We start from the raw sequence: 19,054 nt of genomic DNA, 5'->3' as shown, positions 1-19,054 counted from the left end.
CCCCCACACTCATATTTAATTTCATTCAATGTTAACAGGAAGACACTTAAACATTATTCGAACGGGCTTCAGGTGCTTTCAATTTAAATTTCACGAGGTGACAATCTCGATAGTAGGTACCTAACAACGAAGTGTTCGAACTAGCAATAGTTTTGGCATTAGCAGTTAATATTCTCACACAACCTTAGAATAAACGTATTCTATATTACCGTATCTATTTTACGACTATTTTACAAATTAAATTGGTTCTGATATGCAGGGTGTTTGGAAAAGTTGAAAAAGAAATGAGATGAAAATAGAGCTAAAACAGTAAAAAAAGTTCCTATAAACATTGGTCCTCCGGAGCACCGCTACTGAGATATGGCCCTCCAAAGGGGTCTCGGAATTTGGATATTTTTTTAAATAACTTTCTTTCTGATTATTATAATGGAATGAAAATTGTAGGTAATAATCATACCATAAGGTCCTTTAACTATCATAAGTTTAATCAAAATTGGTTATTAATAGGGATAGTTTTCTAACTACCCTTAAGGTGGCCATATTCCTGGCCGAGAAATAGTGAAATTTCTGGCGTTTTTAGGTACTGAAATCTTTAAAAGTAAAACGTGTAGAACAAAAGTAAGCAGAAAAATAAAATCCTTGATGTTTTGTTTATTCATTGTTACCATTTAAATTTACTCAAATAAAATAATAACTAAAAAAAGCGTTTGTAAAACATGCGTTTGCTGTTATTCTAACCCCACATTTTAAGAATTATTTTCACGTACTTATAAATAAAAGTAAACAATTTTATATGTAGGACTAAGCAAGTAAATGTTATAAGAATATTTACATGTGGAATTATATATAAAAAAGTTAGTATTTTCGTAGATTTCAGTACCTAAAACCTTGATGGTTTGATCGTTTTTTGCACCTGTTTATTCGTTTTACTGCGGCGTCTTTGAAAATACTCAGGTGGCATGTCATAACATTCCTATTATTTGATAAGCTATCATCAAATTCAATTAAATGTTTAAAATTATTTGTCTTTGCGGAAAACACTATTTAAAGAATATGGGGCCCTTCAGAAATTTTCTGATGTTAAAGAAAGTTACTGTTTTGAGCCATACATTATTTACAAAATAATTATTTCTGACTAAACTATGCAGAATTTGAAAAAAAGAAGACATTTTTTTTCAAAAAAGTCTAATCCATTAAAAAATAATATTGTTAAATGATGATAGTTAAATACCCTTATGATATGATTAGCACCTACAATTTTCTTTACATTATCTTAATCAGAAAGAAAGTTATTTTAAAAACCATTCAAATACAGATTATGTACAATTTACAACATGCAATATACAAAGTCATTGTGATGTATTCAACGCTAGTAGTAAGTCCTTAAAGCTAATGTTAAATGATTTGTTTTAAGTTTATATCTTATACTTGTTAACTTTAATGTTGTTACATACTCTGTATTTCGTTTCTCATATACTCTGTAATTGAGCTATGCCTGTTGAGTATACTTTGTTAAATAAATAAATACCTCAGTAACTGTGCTCCGGAGGACCAATGTTTATAGGAACTTTTTTTACTATTTTTGACTCTACTTTCACCTCCTTAAATTTTGTACCAACTTTTCCAAATACCCTGCATAAAAACTTTACAATATTATCGTGCTTACTTTCCTGACAACTAAATATTGAGATGGAACACTTTTTACCTCAAAAACCAAATACTCGTAGATGCCGAAAATAAAAAATATCCATTACTACAATTCGCGTATATATTGTGTCAACAGTATGAACGAGGGAAATCAATGACAAAAATGGCTGACGAAGTGATTGTGTTGAAATTTACAATTGAAGATATAATTAAAGGTATCGAGAAATTGACAGCGTAAATATTCTTGGAAAGAGTTCTGGTCGACTTCTAAATATGAATAGAAAAGTCACAAATAACTTTGGTTAATATCTGCACGCGCCAAAGGATTGCTGTGAGAGAAATTATCTCTGTGTGGAACCAACAATCAAACTTAAGGTTGCGCTAAATTTAAAGCTACATGGAAAAGCGAACACTGGACTCAAACAATTTTCAGTGAGTCTAAGTTTGACGTGTGTATTGGAGATTTTCGTAGAAAACATACAGCGAAATTTCTACATGTAGTTATTCATGATCTTTGAATGCGTGTCGGCAAAAAGGGTAAAAGACTAGTAGACAAGACCAAATCGGCGGCTTCATATGAAAAAATTAGTGGATTCGATTTTTTTGCATAATCACCTCCGTGAGATGTCCTTGAATGAGGATCAAAATCCGCTCCAGGGACATCTCACGGAGGTGATTATGCAAAAAAATCGAATCCACTAATTTTTTCATACGAAGCCGCCGATTTCGCCTTGTCTATAGGGATAAATAACGGAACACCTTAGAGAAACTTACTGTCCGCAGCACCAGAACGATTTGATGACAGAAATTTCATTTTCCAGCAGAACGAAGCATTTTTTTGTCTTTGTCATACCAGACTAACAAAAAATGATTTGGAGACAATGATATTAAAATCTTGAGCCGACTGTCAAGCAACACCGACTAAATGTCTGAAACATTATGACTTATTATGATCATCATTTTTGAGACAAAAGATGAAGAAGTTTTATTGTTTTTTAGTATTTTTTTATTTGCATGTCTCCTGGCAGATAGATTAGTACATTGGTCCTGTTTTGCAGCCAGATAACTAGAAATGGCTACACGAATGTTATTTCTGCTTTCTCAAATCTAGCAAACATAGTACATAAACAGTGTAAGTATATTTTGCTAAGCTTCGTTCCTACAAAAGATTGTATTCTCCAAACAAAAAATATTTTAAACGTTAATTGGACTATTTAAAGTCATTTACTTATCCGGGCACAATAGTTTCGCCAAAAACATCAAAATACAGAACAGAAAATAGAAGGTAGACTAACAGTAGGACATAGATGTAAAGTAACTCTTCAAATAATGTCGAAAAATAAAAAAAATATGTAAAGAAAGATCAAAAAGACCACCAGCTTTACACATGCCAGTGAAGATATACCTACCCTAAAAAAAGTGGAGCAGTTGGGTTTATAGGTATGCGAGAAGAAAAATTAGTTAGAAGAACAAATGAAATAAAAAAACTTATGCAAGTTAACATGCATCGTATGTTTGAACAATTTCCGGGCTGGTCACCACTTCGTCAGTTTATGTTTGTTCTTGAAAAGAAACATTGAAACTGGTCCTCTGGCTGGTATTTATACTTGCTGCATTTTTGCGGGTGCGTTGTTTCCAAATTGCAGGTAGTTCTAACCCTTTGTCTCGATTCAAATTATCTCTATTCTGGTGGCTGCCCCTATCTTTCTTAAGGTGCTGTAGATGATACTGACATTGTGTTTCCTTAAGGATGTACTGACTAGATCCATTTCTTCTACGAGCAGGTCGGAAGTGCTGCAATTTCTCATTTAAGTTTTCTGGTTCTTAATGCACCAATGTCAAGGCAATAAATAATTCTTTTAAGTATAAAATCAATCAATTCTAGATTTTAATAATGTATCATTACTGTTTGTATCATTTAATGGTGTATTTGTAACTTTGAAATTACATTGATTTGGTTGCCTTCTGTGACATTTTTATAAACACTATCCAAAAAATTTCACGAGATCAAAAAGTTGAGGGATAGAATAGAGAAGTTGTGTTTACGCAAAAGAACAGTGTAATTGTAAAAAAAAATCAGGCACTAGACGATTTATGGTTTCAAAAAAGTATCACCCGGTAGATGTGCGGTAATTCGTACATCACAATTGTTTAGTGAACACTTTTATTAATTTTTTTAAAAGACATACAAAATTAATCAGAAATTAAGCATACCTGTAGATTTTGTCGGTGCAATATCACAATGCATGTATATATCAAAATCGTTTTTCTTTTTATATTCATATTATTCTTGGATGTATAAAAAAAGACAAATAATCATTTTCTTACAGAATCCTTTATTTTTCTTCCCACATCCTACAATTAAGTGCAATGTATAATTATTTTATAAGTATAAATTATTTTCAAATAAAAAAATAATGAAATTAAATGCTTTGACATGGAATATTGTACCAAATACATAATTTAATCAGCTTTCGCCACAAGTCCATTCTTGCTGGGCTCAAACATTTCCTCGCAAATCCCTTGTACCATTTCAGTTAGAGTATTCTTTATAACGTCCTTGTCCCTGCATGATAAAAACATGGAATTAAAAAAATTGAACCATGTACTTTGAAAAACTAATATCAGTAAGATTATTTACAGTACTTACAAGACTATGTTAGTAATTCTGGATTTTAAGTACCAGTGCCGTAGATACGCGGGGTTTGGCCTTTTTGTATAGTGTGCTTCTACGACTATGACTTTTTTTAAATATTTCTTCTTCGTTAAATCAACACATTTTCGAAAAAATGCTGCCGCCAAATTTTTGTATTTTCTTAGATTTTAGTGCAAATTATTACATGAAATAATTGTTGATTTATTTTACATTATATTATGTTTATTTGTTGTTGTGTATATAATACCGAGCCTTCATTCTAAGAAAATACAAAAATTTAACAAACGAGTTTTGATTTCAAATGTGCTTTAATAACGTAATGAGAGGAATTTTGAAAAAAATGATAAGTGTAGAATTTACAATTTTCAAACGAAACCCCTATCTACAATACTGGTAATCTAGTAGGTATTATTCATAAAATTTTGACTCATTCATAAATTACAAATATATTTCAAACATGTTTGCCTATATTTTCAAAACAGTGACTTTCAAAATCAAAGTTTATATAAACCTTTCCACTTATTTTTACCTAAGAAATATTTCTTTCAAATTTGAGCATTTGCTCGTGGAACACATACATACCATAATGTTTAAAATAGTACTTACTTCATATCAGGGCTGGCACACAGTTCAGTGTAATACTTGATCTTTGGCTCGGTTCCGCTGGTCCTGAGAGTACAAACCAACCCATTCGAAAATTGGAATGTTATCATTTGGCTGCTGCTGGAAACAGGCAAAACCGCCTTATTATCCGGCTGGTTGTTGTCAAAACCGGTTGTTAGATCACGCACCCCTATTATTTTGTATTTGCCGTTCAAAATCCCTTGCGGATACTGCAAAGAAATACTTTTAATGAAAAATTCTTAACTCATTTCCAACAACTCACCGTATTTGGACCATTAAAGTTTCTGATCCTTTCAAAAATCGCATTTATTTTGATCGGATCATGGCAAATGTAGTAGGAATTACACGACAGGTGTTGCCCGTAAATCGAATAGATCTCCTCCAATTTCTCTGTTAAAGTTTGGTTCTTGCTATACAGGTAAGTTGCCATGGTGGCAAACTGGCACATTGCGGAAACTCCGTCTTTGTCCACCACATTACTGGAACACATAAACCCTATTGCTTCTTCAAAGCAGAATATTACCTTCTTGCCTTGTTTCATCAGATCCAATGCTAAATTTCCTAGAATTTAAAACTTGAAACGTGAAAAAAACCCTAGGATGAGAAACAAATATCGTACCTATCCATTTAAATCCTGTAAGTGTGTCGAAAAACTTGAACCCTTCCTGTTTGCTCATGGTTCGCAGAATCATGGAACTTACAGTGCTCGAAATCATACAAACGTTGCTAAGGGGCTCGTCTGGGTATTTCAGTTTGAAGCAATGGAGAAGCCACCAACCAAAAAAAGCCCCTAACTCATTTCCCGAGAAAACTTTCCATTCTCCAGTCCTGAAAAAGTTACTTTAAAATAATTTAAGCTCGTGGAAAGTTTAAGGACTACTTGCTTTGGATTTTTTTCTGCAGCAGCCATCCTATCTGCATCTGGATCATTTGCCAGTATAACCACACTGTTATTCTCATTTGCTGTTTTGAAGGACAGATCTAAACTACTCTTCCCCTCTTCTGGGTTAGGAAATCTGGAAATTAGTCGTAATATTGACATATGTGGAATGAAAATGCTCCACGTTGGGCGCCAGCTTGAAATATAGTGATTATACAATACAACAGTACTTGACTGTATTGAACTAAGCCGTGGCAGTAAAAATGCTCCACCATGCCAGAAGTTTGAGAAATTCAAACCTAAAATTGCAGAAAATTTATTTTGAAATGTTTTTGAGATTATGTCACACCTTCATATATGTTTCCACTCAATATTGTATACATTAATTTGATTCCAGTATTTGAGCAATATTTTTTAATAGATATATTTATCCTAAGCTGCTCACATTAATCAAGCACTTTAATTTTTAGACGCGAGGGGACCTACGTTAATCGAGCACACCGTATCATGAGAGGTATGTAAATTTATAGTTAATATCATTGAGTTTTCAAGATTAAAATGGGTAAAAATTTATTTCCACATTAAATAGTACATTTTTATGTAAAAGACTGCTGAATTCAAATCCACTGTCAGAATTGAGTTAGAACGTGTGGTTTTTTTTCTAACCTCAAAAAACCGAGCAGGAATCGCTATTTTCAAATTCTGAGCGGATTTTGACCAGATTTTGTATAAAGGAGTTTTTTGGGTCGCTGATTACGAATATGAATTCACATTGTAAAAATTCAAGATGGCTGATCCAATATGGCGGGTGTACTTTTTTGAAATTAACCGATTTCAGTAAAATTTGGCATCATAAGGTTTGCTGGTTGATCTCACCTTCATTAATCACACATCTGGAGCCAAGGTAAAAGATTACACTCCGTCTAAAAATGTGACTTCGCTTAAAAAAATGACTTAAGGACTCTACACATGTAATGATGTGTAGTGTGATGTGCTTGTTTCCATGGGACAAGACAAAAAAACTACTATGCAGTTTTCCTATGGCATTTAGATGCTTTTATTTCTTAATAATTTTAAAGTTCAAGGAAAAGGACACATTACTGCCACACAGCACATCACTGCATCTGCTTATGCCTTCAATCTAAAAATGTGACTTTGCCGAAAAAATGCCGCTTACTCGGCCTAAAATTATGACTCTGCCTACAAATTTTACCTTGATTTATGAAAATCTGGCTCCAGATGTGTGATTAATGAAGATGAGATCAATCAGCAATCCTTATGATGCCAAATTTTACTGAAAGCGGTGGATTTAAAAAAAGTACACCCGCCATATTGGATCAGCCATCTTGAATTTTTACAATGTGAATTCATATTCGTAATCAGCGACCCAACAAAACCCTTTATACAAAATCTGGTCAAAATCCGTTCAGAATTTGAAAATAGCGATTCCTGCTCGGTTTTTTGAGGTTAGAAAAAAAACACACGTTCTAGTTCAATTCTGACAGTGGATTTGAATTCAGTCTTTTACATGAAAATGTACTATTTGATGTGGAAATAATTTTTTTCCAAATTTTCCCAGTAAATTTTCATCAATTTTCACTATTATTCACAAGTTTTTTGAGGTTAGGAAAAAATTGTGACGTGATGGGCCAATTCTGACCCCAGAGGTTCAGGAGGCCAAATTACTACGAAAAATATATGTCGCATAAAAAGTATACCCAACTTTTTTTTTGTGTGTGGCTGTGAATTGATAACATACCGAAATCAACTAAACTTCAATTGGTGAGTGAACAATAGTCGTATCGAAACAATCCAAAATGGAAATTAAACAAAAAGATCAGTTTCACGTTAACGTATACAGTTGAGAAATGAAATAGCTATAGGTGTGGCATAGTATCAAAAACATACCAAAATCTCTGAAAATCCTGATACGATGGAGCAATTTCACGGCCGTTCCAAGTCTTCCGACGTGCAGCATTCTTCTCTTCTTTACTTACTTCACTGTTGGAAATTCTGGATCAGGATCCCTCTGCTCTAATACTGGTATAATCTTTATCCCTACGATATCACAAAGTTTTTGAACATAAGGGTACCCAACCCCATGCATAGCGGTGTAGGTAAAAGGCATTCCAACTTCTTCATTCAGTTGCTTGTGCTCAGGTAAAATAGCTTCACTCGTAGTTTTTAAGTAGTGGTCTAGTACTTCTTGTAGTGGATCTTTCAGCAAACAGCTTTTCTCTATTACCGACGTGTCCCAAGACGTCTCCAAAGGTTTAAGATTCTGCATGATCGAAGTTTGAATGTTCGTATCAGCCGGCGGTATGATCTGAGACCCGTTTGCAGCATAGACCTAAAAAAATTAAGTGATCATAACAACTAGACAATATTTACTAGTACCATATGGCTTTCCGAGTTGTTATATCATGGTTTACGTACATGGTCGTCCCCAGTTGCAATTTAAAAATACACTTCTTTAGCCTTAATTAAGAATAAAGCTTTCGTAGTCATTACTGAAGATGCCGACAGTGGAGAACGGCGAAATGTTTGGAAGCATTAGATGCGACCAGAAAACCACCAATATCTGAGAAGCGGTTCCATCTGTAGCGGCCTTAGAACCAATAAAACTTGAAATCAACATCACGATGGGCCAAGGAGTGGTTCTGGCCCCCACAGAACCCAGCCCGAGAACAACATGGGCAGGTCAAAGATTCCTAACTGGCAGCGACCAGCATAATAACCCGGAAAACCATGGTACTTTTAGACAGTAATTGATAAATATCTCTTACTTTGTATCCATTATCCTCCTTTGGATTATGTGACGCTGTTACCATAACTCCACTGGCACATTTATATTTCGTAACTGCGAATGGTATAAAGGGGGTGGGGACTACTTGACTGAACAGTTTCACTGGGTATCCGCCGCACACGAATACTGCTGCTGTCAATTCTGCCCATCTTTAAATAAATAAAAAATGTATGTCATTTAATGAAAATACTACTGTTCCGAGTAAATATTAACTCATCAGTTAATCTCAGAAACAAGCTGCATCCTGCACAATGATTACACCTACAAACAGAGCTTTCAAAAATGTTTACAAGCCACGTGACAGCCGAGCTTAGGCAACCTAACATTGCACGAAAATGAAAAAAAAAAATGACAAATGACAAACTGTTACGTCTACACTCGAGATGATGCAATCGCTGATTGGTGGAATAGTATCTTGTGAAAAATTAAGCCAATCAAAATCATAGCCGGTGAAACAGAACGTTGTGTTTTAATGCAACCTTCATCTTACTATTTTAATAATTTTTAATTGTACCGAAATTTAATGACCAACTGAAGGAAATAAAATTACTGTTCAAACCAAATTACTGGTGATGTGGCTTGTAAACATTTATGAAGGCTCTATACAGGGTGTCCCAAAAGTGACGCCCGTCCTTATGGGTTTTGATTAAGGGGACAAAAACAAATCGAAAATCAAGAGTGGAAAATTTTCCGATTGTATTTCTCTGCTGAGTTATTCAAAAAATTAATCAAAAAAACTAAAAATAAACACTTGGGCTGGGTTATTAAATATTTATGTAGTTCAAAGCTGTATTTGCTGCAGCTGTATGTTTTTAAATGAAAACTTACCATTGCCATTGGTGCATGACGTTCCGTTAGCAGTTAGACTAAATTATTGGTTTCAACATGATGGAGCTCCATCACATTATGGTTTACGAATATAAAATTATCTGAAGCAAAACTTCCGAGACAGATGGATTGAAAGAGGTGGACCATGGCCTCCAGGATCACCAGATCTGAATCCCCTAGATTTTTCTTTTGGGGTTCTTTAAAAGAAAAGATTTATAGTCCGTATATACGCGGCTGTCGCGTTAATAGACCAAGAGATGCTACAAAGAGTTCATGCTTCAATGTTGAATCGTGATAATCTTTGTCTTGAAGTAGAAGCCAACTTATTTGAACACCTTTTGTAAAAACAATTTCTATTACTTAAGCACATAATGGTTTTAGTTTGTTTTATTATAAAAATGTTTTTCTATATCCTTTTCAGGTTAAAATAATTCCTTACACCCAGGTACAACTGACAACCGAAAACTATACTTATCTACTATTGGTTATAAATTATATGTCTTGGTTCCCATAAGCACAGACCTCAGTTTTGAGACAAAAAAATGGATTTTCACTTTTTTAGTTTTTTGAATACTTTTTTGAATAACTCGACGACGGAAAGTAATCGGAAAATTTTCCACTATTGATTTTCAATTCGTTTTTGTCTCCTTAGTCAAATCCTAGGAGGACGGGCGTCACTTTTGGGACACCCTGTATAAATACTAGTGTTCTATAGATAATTGATTCACCTTTCATTTTTGTTGATATAGAAAATATCGTGAACGATATGTAAGTGAAGATAATCAAGTATTAAATATTGTTTGGTCACAGGGGATATGGTTGATAACTAAGGCCATGTCAATAAAACATAATCACTAAGTTAATGTAACATGCAATTTTGTAATAGCCACAATTTAATAAAAATAACTGATGCTAAAAATAATTATTTATTTTAAAGATTTTATGAATGTATGAAGTGGCCTCCTCAGTCGCCTGATTTGAACAAACAAATTTTTCTCTAATCACACAAAAAATAAACCATATAGGAACTTAAAGAATTATGATATATGTGCATATAAATCGTTTACACACCTCTTGCTGTTGTGTCGACCATCGTATCCCACCACAATCCCATTTTTCTTCAACAGATTAACATTTTTCCCCTCCAAATACTTGAGGAATCCCTGAGCAGTCTGTATGATCACTAGGTCGTTCATACAGGCATAGCCTACTGCCATTTTCCCCCTCAAACCTGCCGTTCCAAAGGATATCCGATTCAAAAGACACGCTTTTAACTCCTCCACTTTATTTTTGGCCACCAGGACCTTTAAGGCGGTGCAGGTAGATTCGTTTTTGTCCCACGTCAGCCATTCATGGACCTTTTGGTCCAGCTCCGTGTCGCCGGTTCGTATGCACGACATTGTCACGGCAGTAATTCACAGTCCTACAACTTAAACCAACTGTTATTCGCACATTCAATAATAATCTACAATAGGTTTTTGTTGCCTTACGAATTACAGTTTTCTCTGATAAGTTTATCATATATTTTTATTTATGAAATATTTATTGCGGGATATTTATTAATCAACTGATGACACTTGCATAATGAAACACAGTAGTGTAACTGTTACCAGTTCAATTTTTTTGGTTGCTCAATAATAATTTAAATTATTTAGTAATTTTCTAAAAGTTAAGTATTTACACTGTCAAAATATACCAGGTGTTAACGAAATAAGTACTCAAAATTGTAGCGTATGTAAAACATTTCGAAATATGATGAAAACCTTAGTAGGTGTTTGTCAGTGGCGGCCCTTAAGGGAAATACAGCCCCTTGAACTTCGGAAACAGTTTTTATTGCATAACTTCAAAACGATTTAATATTAAATCACGAAATTTTGGGGTTGTATTACTATTTATATACTTAATAATCGACATAATATACAAATCAAATCAAAATTTGCTACAGGGGCGTAAGAAAATGCGGGACCATGGGGCAAATTTTCCAATTTTTTTTATACGCCATTTTTTCTGCTTCCTGAACCGAAATTATTAAAATTTATCATATTTTGCATAAAAAGGTACCTATTCTTGTTAGATTTTAATAGCATGAGCTGTTTTCCAGTAAAATCCATTTCAATAATTCATTATGTACTCAAAAATTTCTGCTGAAAATAAATGGATCAAATTGTGCCATGAGAAAATTACTTTCAACGGTGAAACTACATTTACAATAAAAATTTTATGTTTCATGGGTCTTTTTTTTATATTTTTTGATTTTCAAATAAAAATAATAGTAATAACATTTAATTATTCAAAATTATTTATGTTACTGTTTACTACAAAACTATCTACTTAACTGTGATATTAAACCCTGATTTAGTAACAGTTACATAACAATTACAATAACGATAATAATAGTACAAAAGGAAAATTAAATAAAAATAGTCATTTTTTCTCATGGCACAATTTGATACATTTATTTTGCAGTAGGAATTTTTGAGCAAGTAATGAATTATTGAAATGGATTTTACTAGAAAACGGCAAATGCTATTAAAATCTAATAAGAGTACCTTTTTTATGTAAAATATGATAATTTTCATAATTTCGGTTCAGGAAGTAAAAAAAATTGTAAATTTGTCCAATGATCTCGCATTTTCTTAGACCCCTGTAGCAAATTTTGATTTGTATATTATACCGATTATTAAGCATATAAATAGTAATACAACCCCAAAATTTCGCGATTTAATATTAAACCGTTTTGAAGTTATTAAATAAAAACTGTTTCCTGAGTTACCCCTTTAAGGGGCTGGATCTCCCTTAGGGGCCGCCACTGACAAAAACTCTACTAAGGTTTTTATCATATTTCGAAATGTTTTACATACTCTCCAATTTTAAGTACCTACTTATTTCGTTAACACCTTGTATAATACAGTACAATTTTAGACAATGATCGCAATTTTAAATTGATTATAAAGAATATAGTCTAAAGACTAAGTTTTGGGAATTGTGTATAGGAAATCTGATAATGAGACATATTTTATTGATTTGTGTGGCCTCAGTATAATAAATAATGTAAAACAACCGAGCTATATTTAGAGAAATGATGTACAGTAGTATTACAGGGTTATAAAAATTGATTTCTTAATGTAGATTAATCACCCTTTAAAGAAAACTGTATTGATTTCAAATGCATTGGTTTTAAAAACTTCAACTTTCGTCAAAAGAAAAGTTCCATTTCTCAATAAAATTTGGGTATCTCTTACCATTAACGGTTGATTTTTTCCAATTTTCCAAATTAAAAAAAAATACACACTCGTCAGGGGTAAATCATAGACAAGTGAATTATTTTGTTCCAATTATAATTAATTTTCTATACAGGGTGGGTCATTAATAATGGTACACAGTTTAATGGCATATTGTTAACGTCAAAATATAGTGATTGAGCCAAACATGCCTTAATCAATTATTGCTCCTTTTCGTTCTACAGGGTGTTAAAGTTTACGAGTTATGAGACCCTGTATATGTATTCTACGAATATTAAAGAAAAATGGCCTGCTGGGTATAGTAGATAAAAACTGGAAAATTTTCTAAGCAGACAAAGAGCGGGATATAAGGTGCTTCCAACAGTTACATATGTAAGTATATGGGATAACCCTGACATTTCCACTGAAATATATTTCTGGAAAATGCTCAAAATTTCAAGAAAAAATACTAGGAAGGATTGATTAAAGTTGTTTTTTGTCGTTATTTTCATGCATCTCTTTTTAAATATAGTGATACAAAAAAATATATACTGTTGCTTCAATTAAAATAAAAAATAAAATTGCACCTTAACATACAGGGTGTTTTCAAAAGTAGCACACATGGCACCGATGAATCTGCAGCTAAAATTTGTGTAAAATTCGACTGTTATACCTTTTTGTGGTTTAGCCGCTATTCCATATTCCTTTGGAAACTTTGAGAGATTGTATCTCCTAAGAGATGAATATTTTACTAAGGTCATTTTTATGAAAAACGTGTTCCTTTTAGCTACAGATTCACCGGTACTTCTTCTACTTCTTTAGATTACTGAACTTATCCCAATCTAACTTATTTATTTATGTTGTGTGTAAGTTCTTGTTTTTTTTTTAGTAATTTTATTTATGTACACCTACTAGTTTTTATCTTTGTGTTCATTTTTTGTGTATTCTGACTTGCCATAAATATTCTATTCTATATCAAATGGTCAAATAAAGCCATCTATCTATCTATCTATCTATCTATCTATCTATCTATCTATCTATCTATCTATCTATCTATCTATCTATCTATCTATCTATCTATCTATCTATCTATCTATCTATCTATCTATCTATCTATCTATCTATCTATCTATCTATCTATCTATCTATCTATCTATCTATCTATCTATCTATCTATCTATCTATCTATCTATCTATCTATCTATCTATCTATCTATCTATCTATCTATCTATCTATCTATCTATCTATCTATCTATCTATCTATCTATCTATCTATCTATCTATCTATCTATCTATCTATCTATCTATCTATCTATCTATCTATCTATCTATCTATCTATCTATCTATCTATCTATCTATCTATCTATCTATCTATCTATCTATCTATCTATCTATCTATCTATCTATCTATCTATCTATCTATCTATCTATCTATCTATCTATCTATCTATCTATCTATCTATCTATCTATCTATCTATCTATCTATCTATCTATCTATCTATCTATCTATCTATCTATCTATCTATCTATCTATCTATCTATCTATCTATCTATCTATCTATCTATCTATCTATCTATCTATCTATCTATCTATCTATCTATCTATCTATCTATCTATCTATCTATCTATCTATCTATCTATCTATCTATCTATCTATCTATCTATCTATCTATCTATCTATCTATCTATCTATCTATCTATCTATCTATCTATCTATCTATCTATCTATCTATCTATCTATCTATCTATCTATCTATCTATCTATCTATCTATCTATCTATCTATCTATCTATCTTAAACTATCCTATAGTCTATTTTTAAACTAAAAGAAGTGAATGCCAAAGACAAATTTACACGGCAAAAGTTACTAAAAACTACCCCAGATAGCATCAGACTAACAAGTATATACTCACTGCAAGTGCTTAGCCTCATTTTGAGTACAATAAGTTTTCATTACTTTTAAATGGGGTTATTAAGTACCTATTCAAAATAATGTGCAATGAGTAAATATGTAATTCTTTGTTTATTTAACTTTTATATAAATATATTTTTAAAGTAGGTAGGTAGATAGGTACTTTCTACATAACATTGAAAAACTGAATATGAATGAAATAATATACTACGAACCAAACATATATAAATGATTGATTCCAGTTTTCACTTTTTAAAAAAAAATTTATTGATTCACATTTTTACATTTAGCATTGGAGTAATCATATAATGGTGTTTTTGTTACTTTGAATTGTTGCACTTCTACGAACTACGTTTATTAAGTTACCGGGTAATTGCCAAATAACTGATAACTGAACTTCGTTCGTAATATATCATCTGCAGGTGTTCAAAGTAACAAAATAAGTTTTTATAATTTATTGGTAAAATTGGTAATATTGGTTTAATATTATTGGTAAAAATGAGGGACAAATCATGTCTTTAACAATTTTCTGAATTATTTGATGAGTCAGTATCCATATCACTCTCGCTATTATTAATTGATATGATTAAAGGTTCAATGAGATCGTCCATAATACCGTCAAGTGTTCTCATTTTTTCTTCCTCCTTAATCACATGTTCTACACATTTTTTCCAGTTCATTTTTGTAATTATTAAGAGTTTCTATTAGTAGTTCCCTTACGTCCTTCAATGTATATGATTTATTTTTGCTTGCCACTTCATTCTTCACCTGTGCCCAAATCAATTCTATAGGCTTTAATTCACAATGATATGGCGGTAATCGTAAGAAAACTTTATTTTCTTTTTTTGCCTTTTCGCCAGTTGTATACAAATTATATTTATCTTTATTTTGGCGAATTAAATACAATAATTGCGATCTCACCATACCTTCTTCAAATTCGATATTTTTTTATTGTAGCCATGCCTTCATATCAATTTTTCTTGTTGATGTTGTCGGAATAGCTTCTACTTTTCGACTATGGTATGATGCATTGTCCATTACAATAACAGAATTATCTGGTATTTTTTTCAAAAATTCGAAAACCACTTTTGAAATACATTTGCATTAATTTCCTCGTGATAATCCCCACTCATCTTGCCTTCGAAAATCAATAACGAATCTTCAACAAATCCTTCCTCTGAGCCAGCGTGTAAGATGATCAGACGCTTTCCTTTACCGGCCGGATTTTTTAATCCCATAGACAGCCCTTCATTGAACGCCTCACGTTTGTTTTTAATATTATTATCAACCCATACCCTTTCTTTTGTATGACCTTCATTTAACCATGTTTCATCTAAATAATAAATAGGTGTACCTTCAGACTTAAACTTTTAAATTGATGTCAAGTAGTCATGTCTCCATCTCACTATATCATCACGTTCTATCAACACACTTTTACGACTTCGTTTTAAGTATCTGCAAAAAAAATAAAATGTTTTTATACTTGCTCTGAGATATGTCTTCAACCTTACTTGAAATTAATTTGTTTTATAAATTTGTATAATGATGAACGGGACATCTGTGGCAAATCCTGACGAATTTTTATTGAGGTTAATATTTTGTCCAAAGTGGGGATCTCATTTTTAAAGAAAAAACTGTGTACTATACCTACGCCTTATGGAATTCTTCATTGATTCATCCAAACATGTAATAATCCCAGGTCGTCCACCACAGTGTTTGAAAGTAGACACCCTTCCAGTAGATCTATACTGTTTTATGGCTCGATATACTGTTGATTTTGCAACACTTAAAAAAGTACAATATGTAATATAGTTCAACAAAAGATAATGTTAATATAAATTTACCTAATGTCATCGCTATTTTGGATACAAGTTGGACAGTTTTAAGAGTAGGTTCATCATCTAGGCTTTTCTTGTACAATTTCAATATTGCTTGTTTTTCTGCCAGAGATAAATGCCCCAAACTGAGTTGTTTTCGTTTCCTTGGGGGCGACGGCGATGTAATTCCAGCACCTGCCTTATTCGTGGTCGGCACATCATCCATATCCAATGGAAAATTGAAAAAAAAACGGATGGCAAACAATATAATAAGTTGTTTAGTTCTGATAAGAACTGAATTATACTTAACTGGGATAATAAATAGATAGAAAAGCAGGTAAAAACACAATGACAACGAACTGATGATAACTAAGAGGCAAAATGACAACAAATGTCAAAATGTAAAATTTATTAGCAGTGTAAAGTGGGTTCGAAATTAACCAATAAGAAACCAACATTTTGGCGCGCAATATTCAAAACGCTCCTCTTAGTTTAAAGAGTATAATCTACAATCAAACACCGAATCTAATTTAATAGAAATCTAACTTGAAACTAAACCTAATCTAACCTTTTTAAAAAAGAAATAATGCACCGAAACTCAGTTCTGACAGCCTTAGTAATTAGGCATTTTTTATTTGTTGATAAAAATTGTTTCCTAAATTCTCCCGTTTTGTTCTTTTTTTAATCAGTAACACTCCTTTTTCAAATATCATCGCGTGAATACTACAAAGTCACTGAATCGGCAAAAAATTGGACCCAGCAAAACCGAACCCAAATCACGCCACTGGCGATTCGAAAAAATAACACTCTGCTCGGCGAATCACAGTAAGTAGTGAAACCCGACTGATTAGTTAAAATAATGAAAAGGTACTCACGGAAAACACCTCGCACTGTCAAAATTTCACGTGTCCGTCATCCACATACGTCAAACGTTCATCCCAACGACCCTACGACAGAAAATCGCAGCCGGCCCGCACGATTCGAAAGTGAAACCCGCAGGCCTTCTCCGTGGACGCGTCATTTGGACTGCTCCGACTCGGTTGGTTGGTCGTGGAATCTTATCTGAGATTTGATAAACAGACTGTCACTAGTAGCGGACTGTTTGAAAGGCGAGCAGCGACGGAAATATTTATTTACGCCGTGGTGAGATGGAGTGAATAGTATTGTTCGCGGTAGAGCATTTTTTTTACCAAAGAGATTAAATTTTCGTCCACATATGTCATCTACGTGGAGGAATTTTTAAAAACTCATTCAACTCCAATACACGAGGCATATATCAAGGTAAGATTTTTTTCTAGTTAAGTGCTGGATCAACAAGTGAAGCGTGAAATTGTTTTACCGACTCAAATTTATACCGGGTGTTAAGAAACTTTCACTAATTGAATGAGTCACATAATAAACTGTTTTAATAAATTAATTTTTACCGATATTTTATCAAATTTGATGCGGATGCAGTCATTGCAACAAATAAAATGTGTTAAGATTGTGTTAAGTATTTGTTTATATTTATCGATCTTAGTGTGATTTTCTAAAATAAAGTAAATAAAACACGAAGAAAATTACCTGAAAAAGCGATACAGGCGGCATAACTTCAAAGAATGTTTTGCTTTCCTTGTGTAAATAGAGGAAAATAAATGTAACCATTACAAACTTTAATGAGAAGCCTGAATAAATGAACTCATATTGGTATATGAGATATGACAAACAAATCTGAAAATATGTGTGTGGGAAAGCCAGTTTCCCGCCATATGCCATTACAAAATGTAATTTGACAATGAAGGTGCTTAAAAAATCAACGTACAAAGACAAAAGAGTGGTCAAATCCATCAAGTTAATCGTACGTCATATTATTTTTGTAACACTGATATTACCATTAGATATTTAGAACAAGAGGGTCCGCCTAATCTCAAGTAAATACAGTTGTCTACGGTTTTAGAGAAAATCAGCCAGTGGACAACACGGTCAGCTGTCAGATCTAAGAACACGTGGCTTAAAAAGAAGCAAAATAACATGAAAATGAAATTGAGACATCTCCCCAGTATCAAGCCGAAGTGCCTTTATTTGTTTGCAATAACTTATTAATAACTAAATAATTATTATCAAAAATATTGGCTTTATTGCAATTAATGTGGCAGAGCTTTTAGATTTTTTTCCATCTACTTTAAGTCAACAATTGCAACAAAAACATAATAAGTTTCCAAAGTGTTAACTTTTCTGGGTTGAACGGGTTTTCGGGGCTGAACTTTTTAGGAGAAGGAATTATTTATTTAAAATTTCATTTTCTTTTCTTCAAACCGGCCTGTTATGTAATAAATATTGCATTTCTTTGTTTTTTTGTGTATACAGGGTGTCCCGAAATTCATGCAACAAAATTTGATCATAGATTCTTAAGACAAATTTAGGGGACTCGTATTTTTTCTTTTTGCCAACTGGCCCCCTTTTTCGGAGTTACAGCCCCCTGAAATCTGCCCCTAAGAAGTATTTTTTATATCTCAAAACCATGTACGAGAATCACTAAATTTGGTACACAGGGGTTTTATGACATGTGGAATCTGATAGCGCTACGCTTTTTGGCGGGGAACCCCTTTAAGACATTTTTTCGTGGGCCCCCTTGTCTTTGGAATCTGAAAAATTTGGTTGCAAATTAGATTTTTTTTTA

General features: G+C 32.7%; 2 protein-coding genes and 1 pseudogene across 3 annotated transcripts in view; 1 reads left to right on the top strand and 2 right to left on the bottom strand.

Moving 5' to 3' along the window:
- Window positions 1-3,963: 3,963 nt before the first annotated feature.
- Window positions 3,964-19,054, bottom strand: part of LOC108905847 (phosphoglucomutase-2) — a 26,711-nt gene continuing 11,620 nt past the window's right edge. Inside the window, exons 1-9 of one of the 2 annotated variants that reach the window (XM_018708878.2) lie at window positions 17,271-17,397; window positions 10,513-10,870; window positions 8,594-8,762; window positions 7,805-8,157; window positions 5,812-5,943; window positions 5,547-5,755; window positions 5,190-5,488; window positions 4,910-5,136; window positions 3,964-4,213 (exon numbers count right to left, since the gene is read on the bottom strand). In XM_018708878.2, the coding sequence (XP_018564394.1) occupies window positions 4,111-4,213; window positions 4,910-5,136; window positions 5,190-5,488; window positions 5,547-5,755; window positions 5,812-5,943; window positions 7,805-8,157; window positions 8,594-8,762; window positions 10,513-10,841 (1,821 nt within the window). In that variant the 5' untranslated portion in view covers window positions 10,842-10,870; window positions 17,271-17,397 and the 3' untranslated portion in view covers window positions 3,964-4,110. Of the gene's footprint in view, window positions 4,214-4,909; window positions 5,137-5,189; window positions 5,489-5,546; window positions 5,756-5,811; window positions 5,944-7,804; window positions 8,158-8,593; window positions 8,763-10,512; window positions 10,871-17,270; window positions 17,398-19,054 lie in introns of those variants that run through there. The other variant, XM_018708879.2, reaches the window with a different exon arrangement.
- Window positions 15,549-16,621, bottom strand: LOC111692634 (annotated as a pseudogene).
- The window catches only part of LOC108905850 (START domain-containing protein 10), a 19,824-nt gene continuing 18,217 nt past the window's right edge, over window positions 17,448-19,054 (top strand). Inside the window, exon 1 of the mRNA XM_018708885.2 lies at window positions 17,448-17,676. The gene's annotated coding sequence lies outside the window, so the exon portion shown is untranslated. The remainder of the gene's footprint in view (window positions 17,677-19,054) is intronic.

The sequence above is a fragment of the Anoplophora glabripennis genome, unplaced genomic scaffold (assembly GCF_000390285.2).
Source record: "Anoplophora glabripennis isolate ALB-LARVAE unplaced genomic scaffold, Agla_2.0 scaffold95, whole genome shotgun sequence".
Taxonomy (NCBI): Eukaryota; Metazoa; Arthropoda; class Insecta; order Coleoptera; family Cerambycidae; genus Anoplophora; species Anoplophora glabripennis.
Note: the sequence above shows the minus strand (reverse complement) of the source record. Positions and strands in the feature narration are given on the sequence as shown.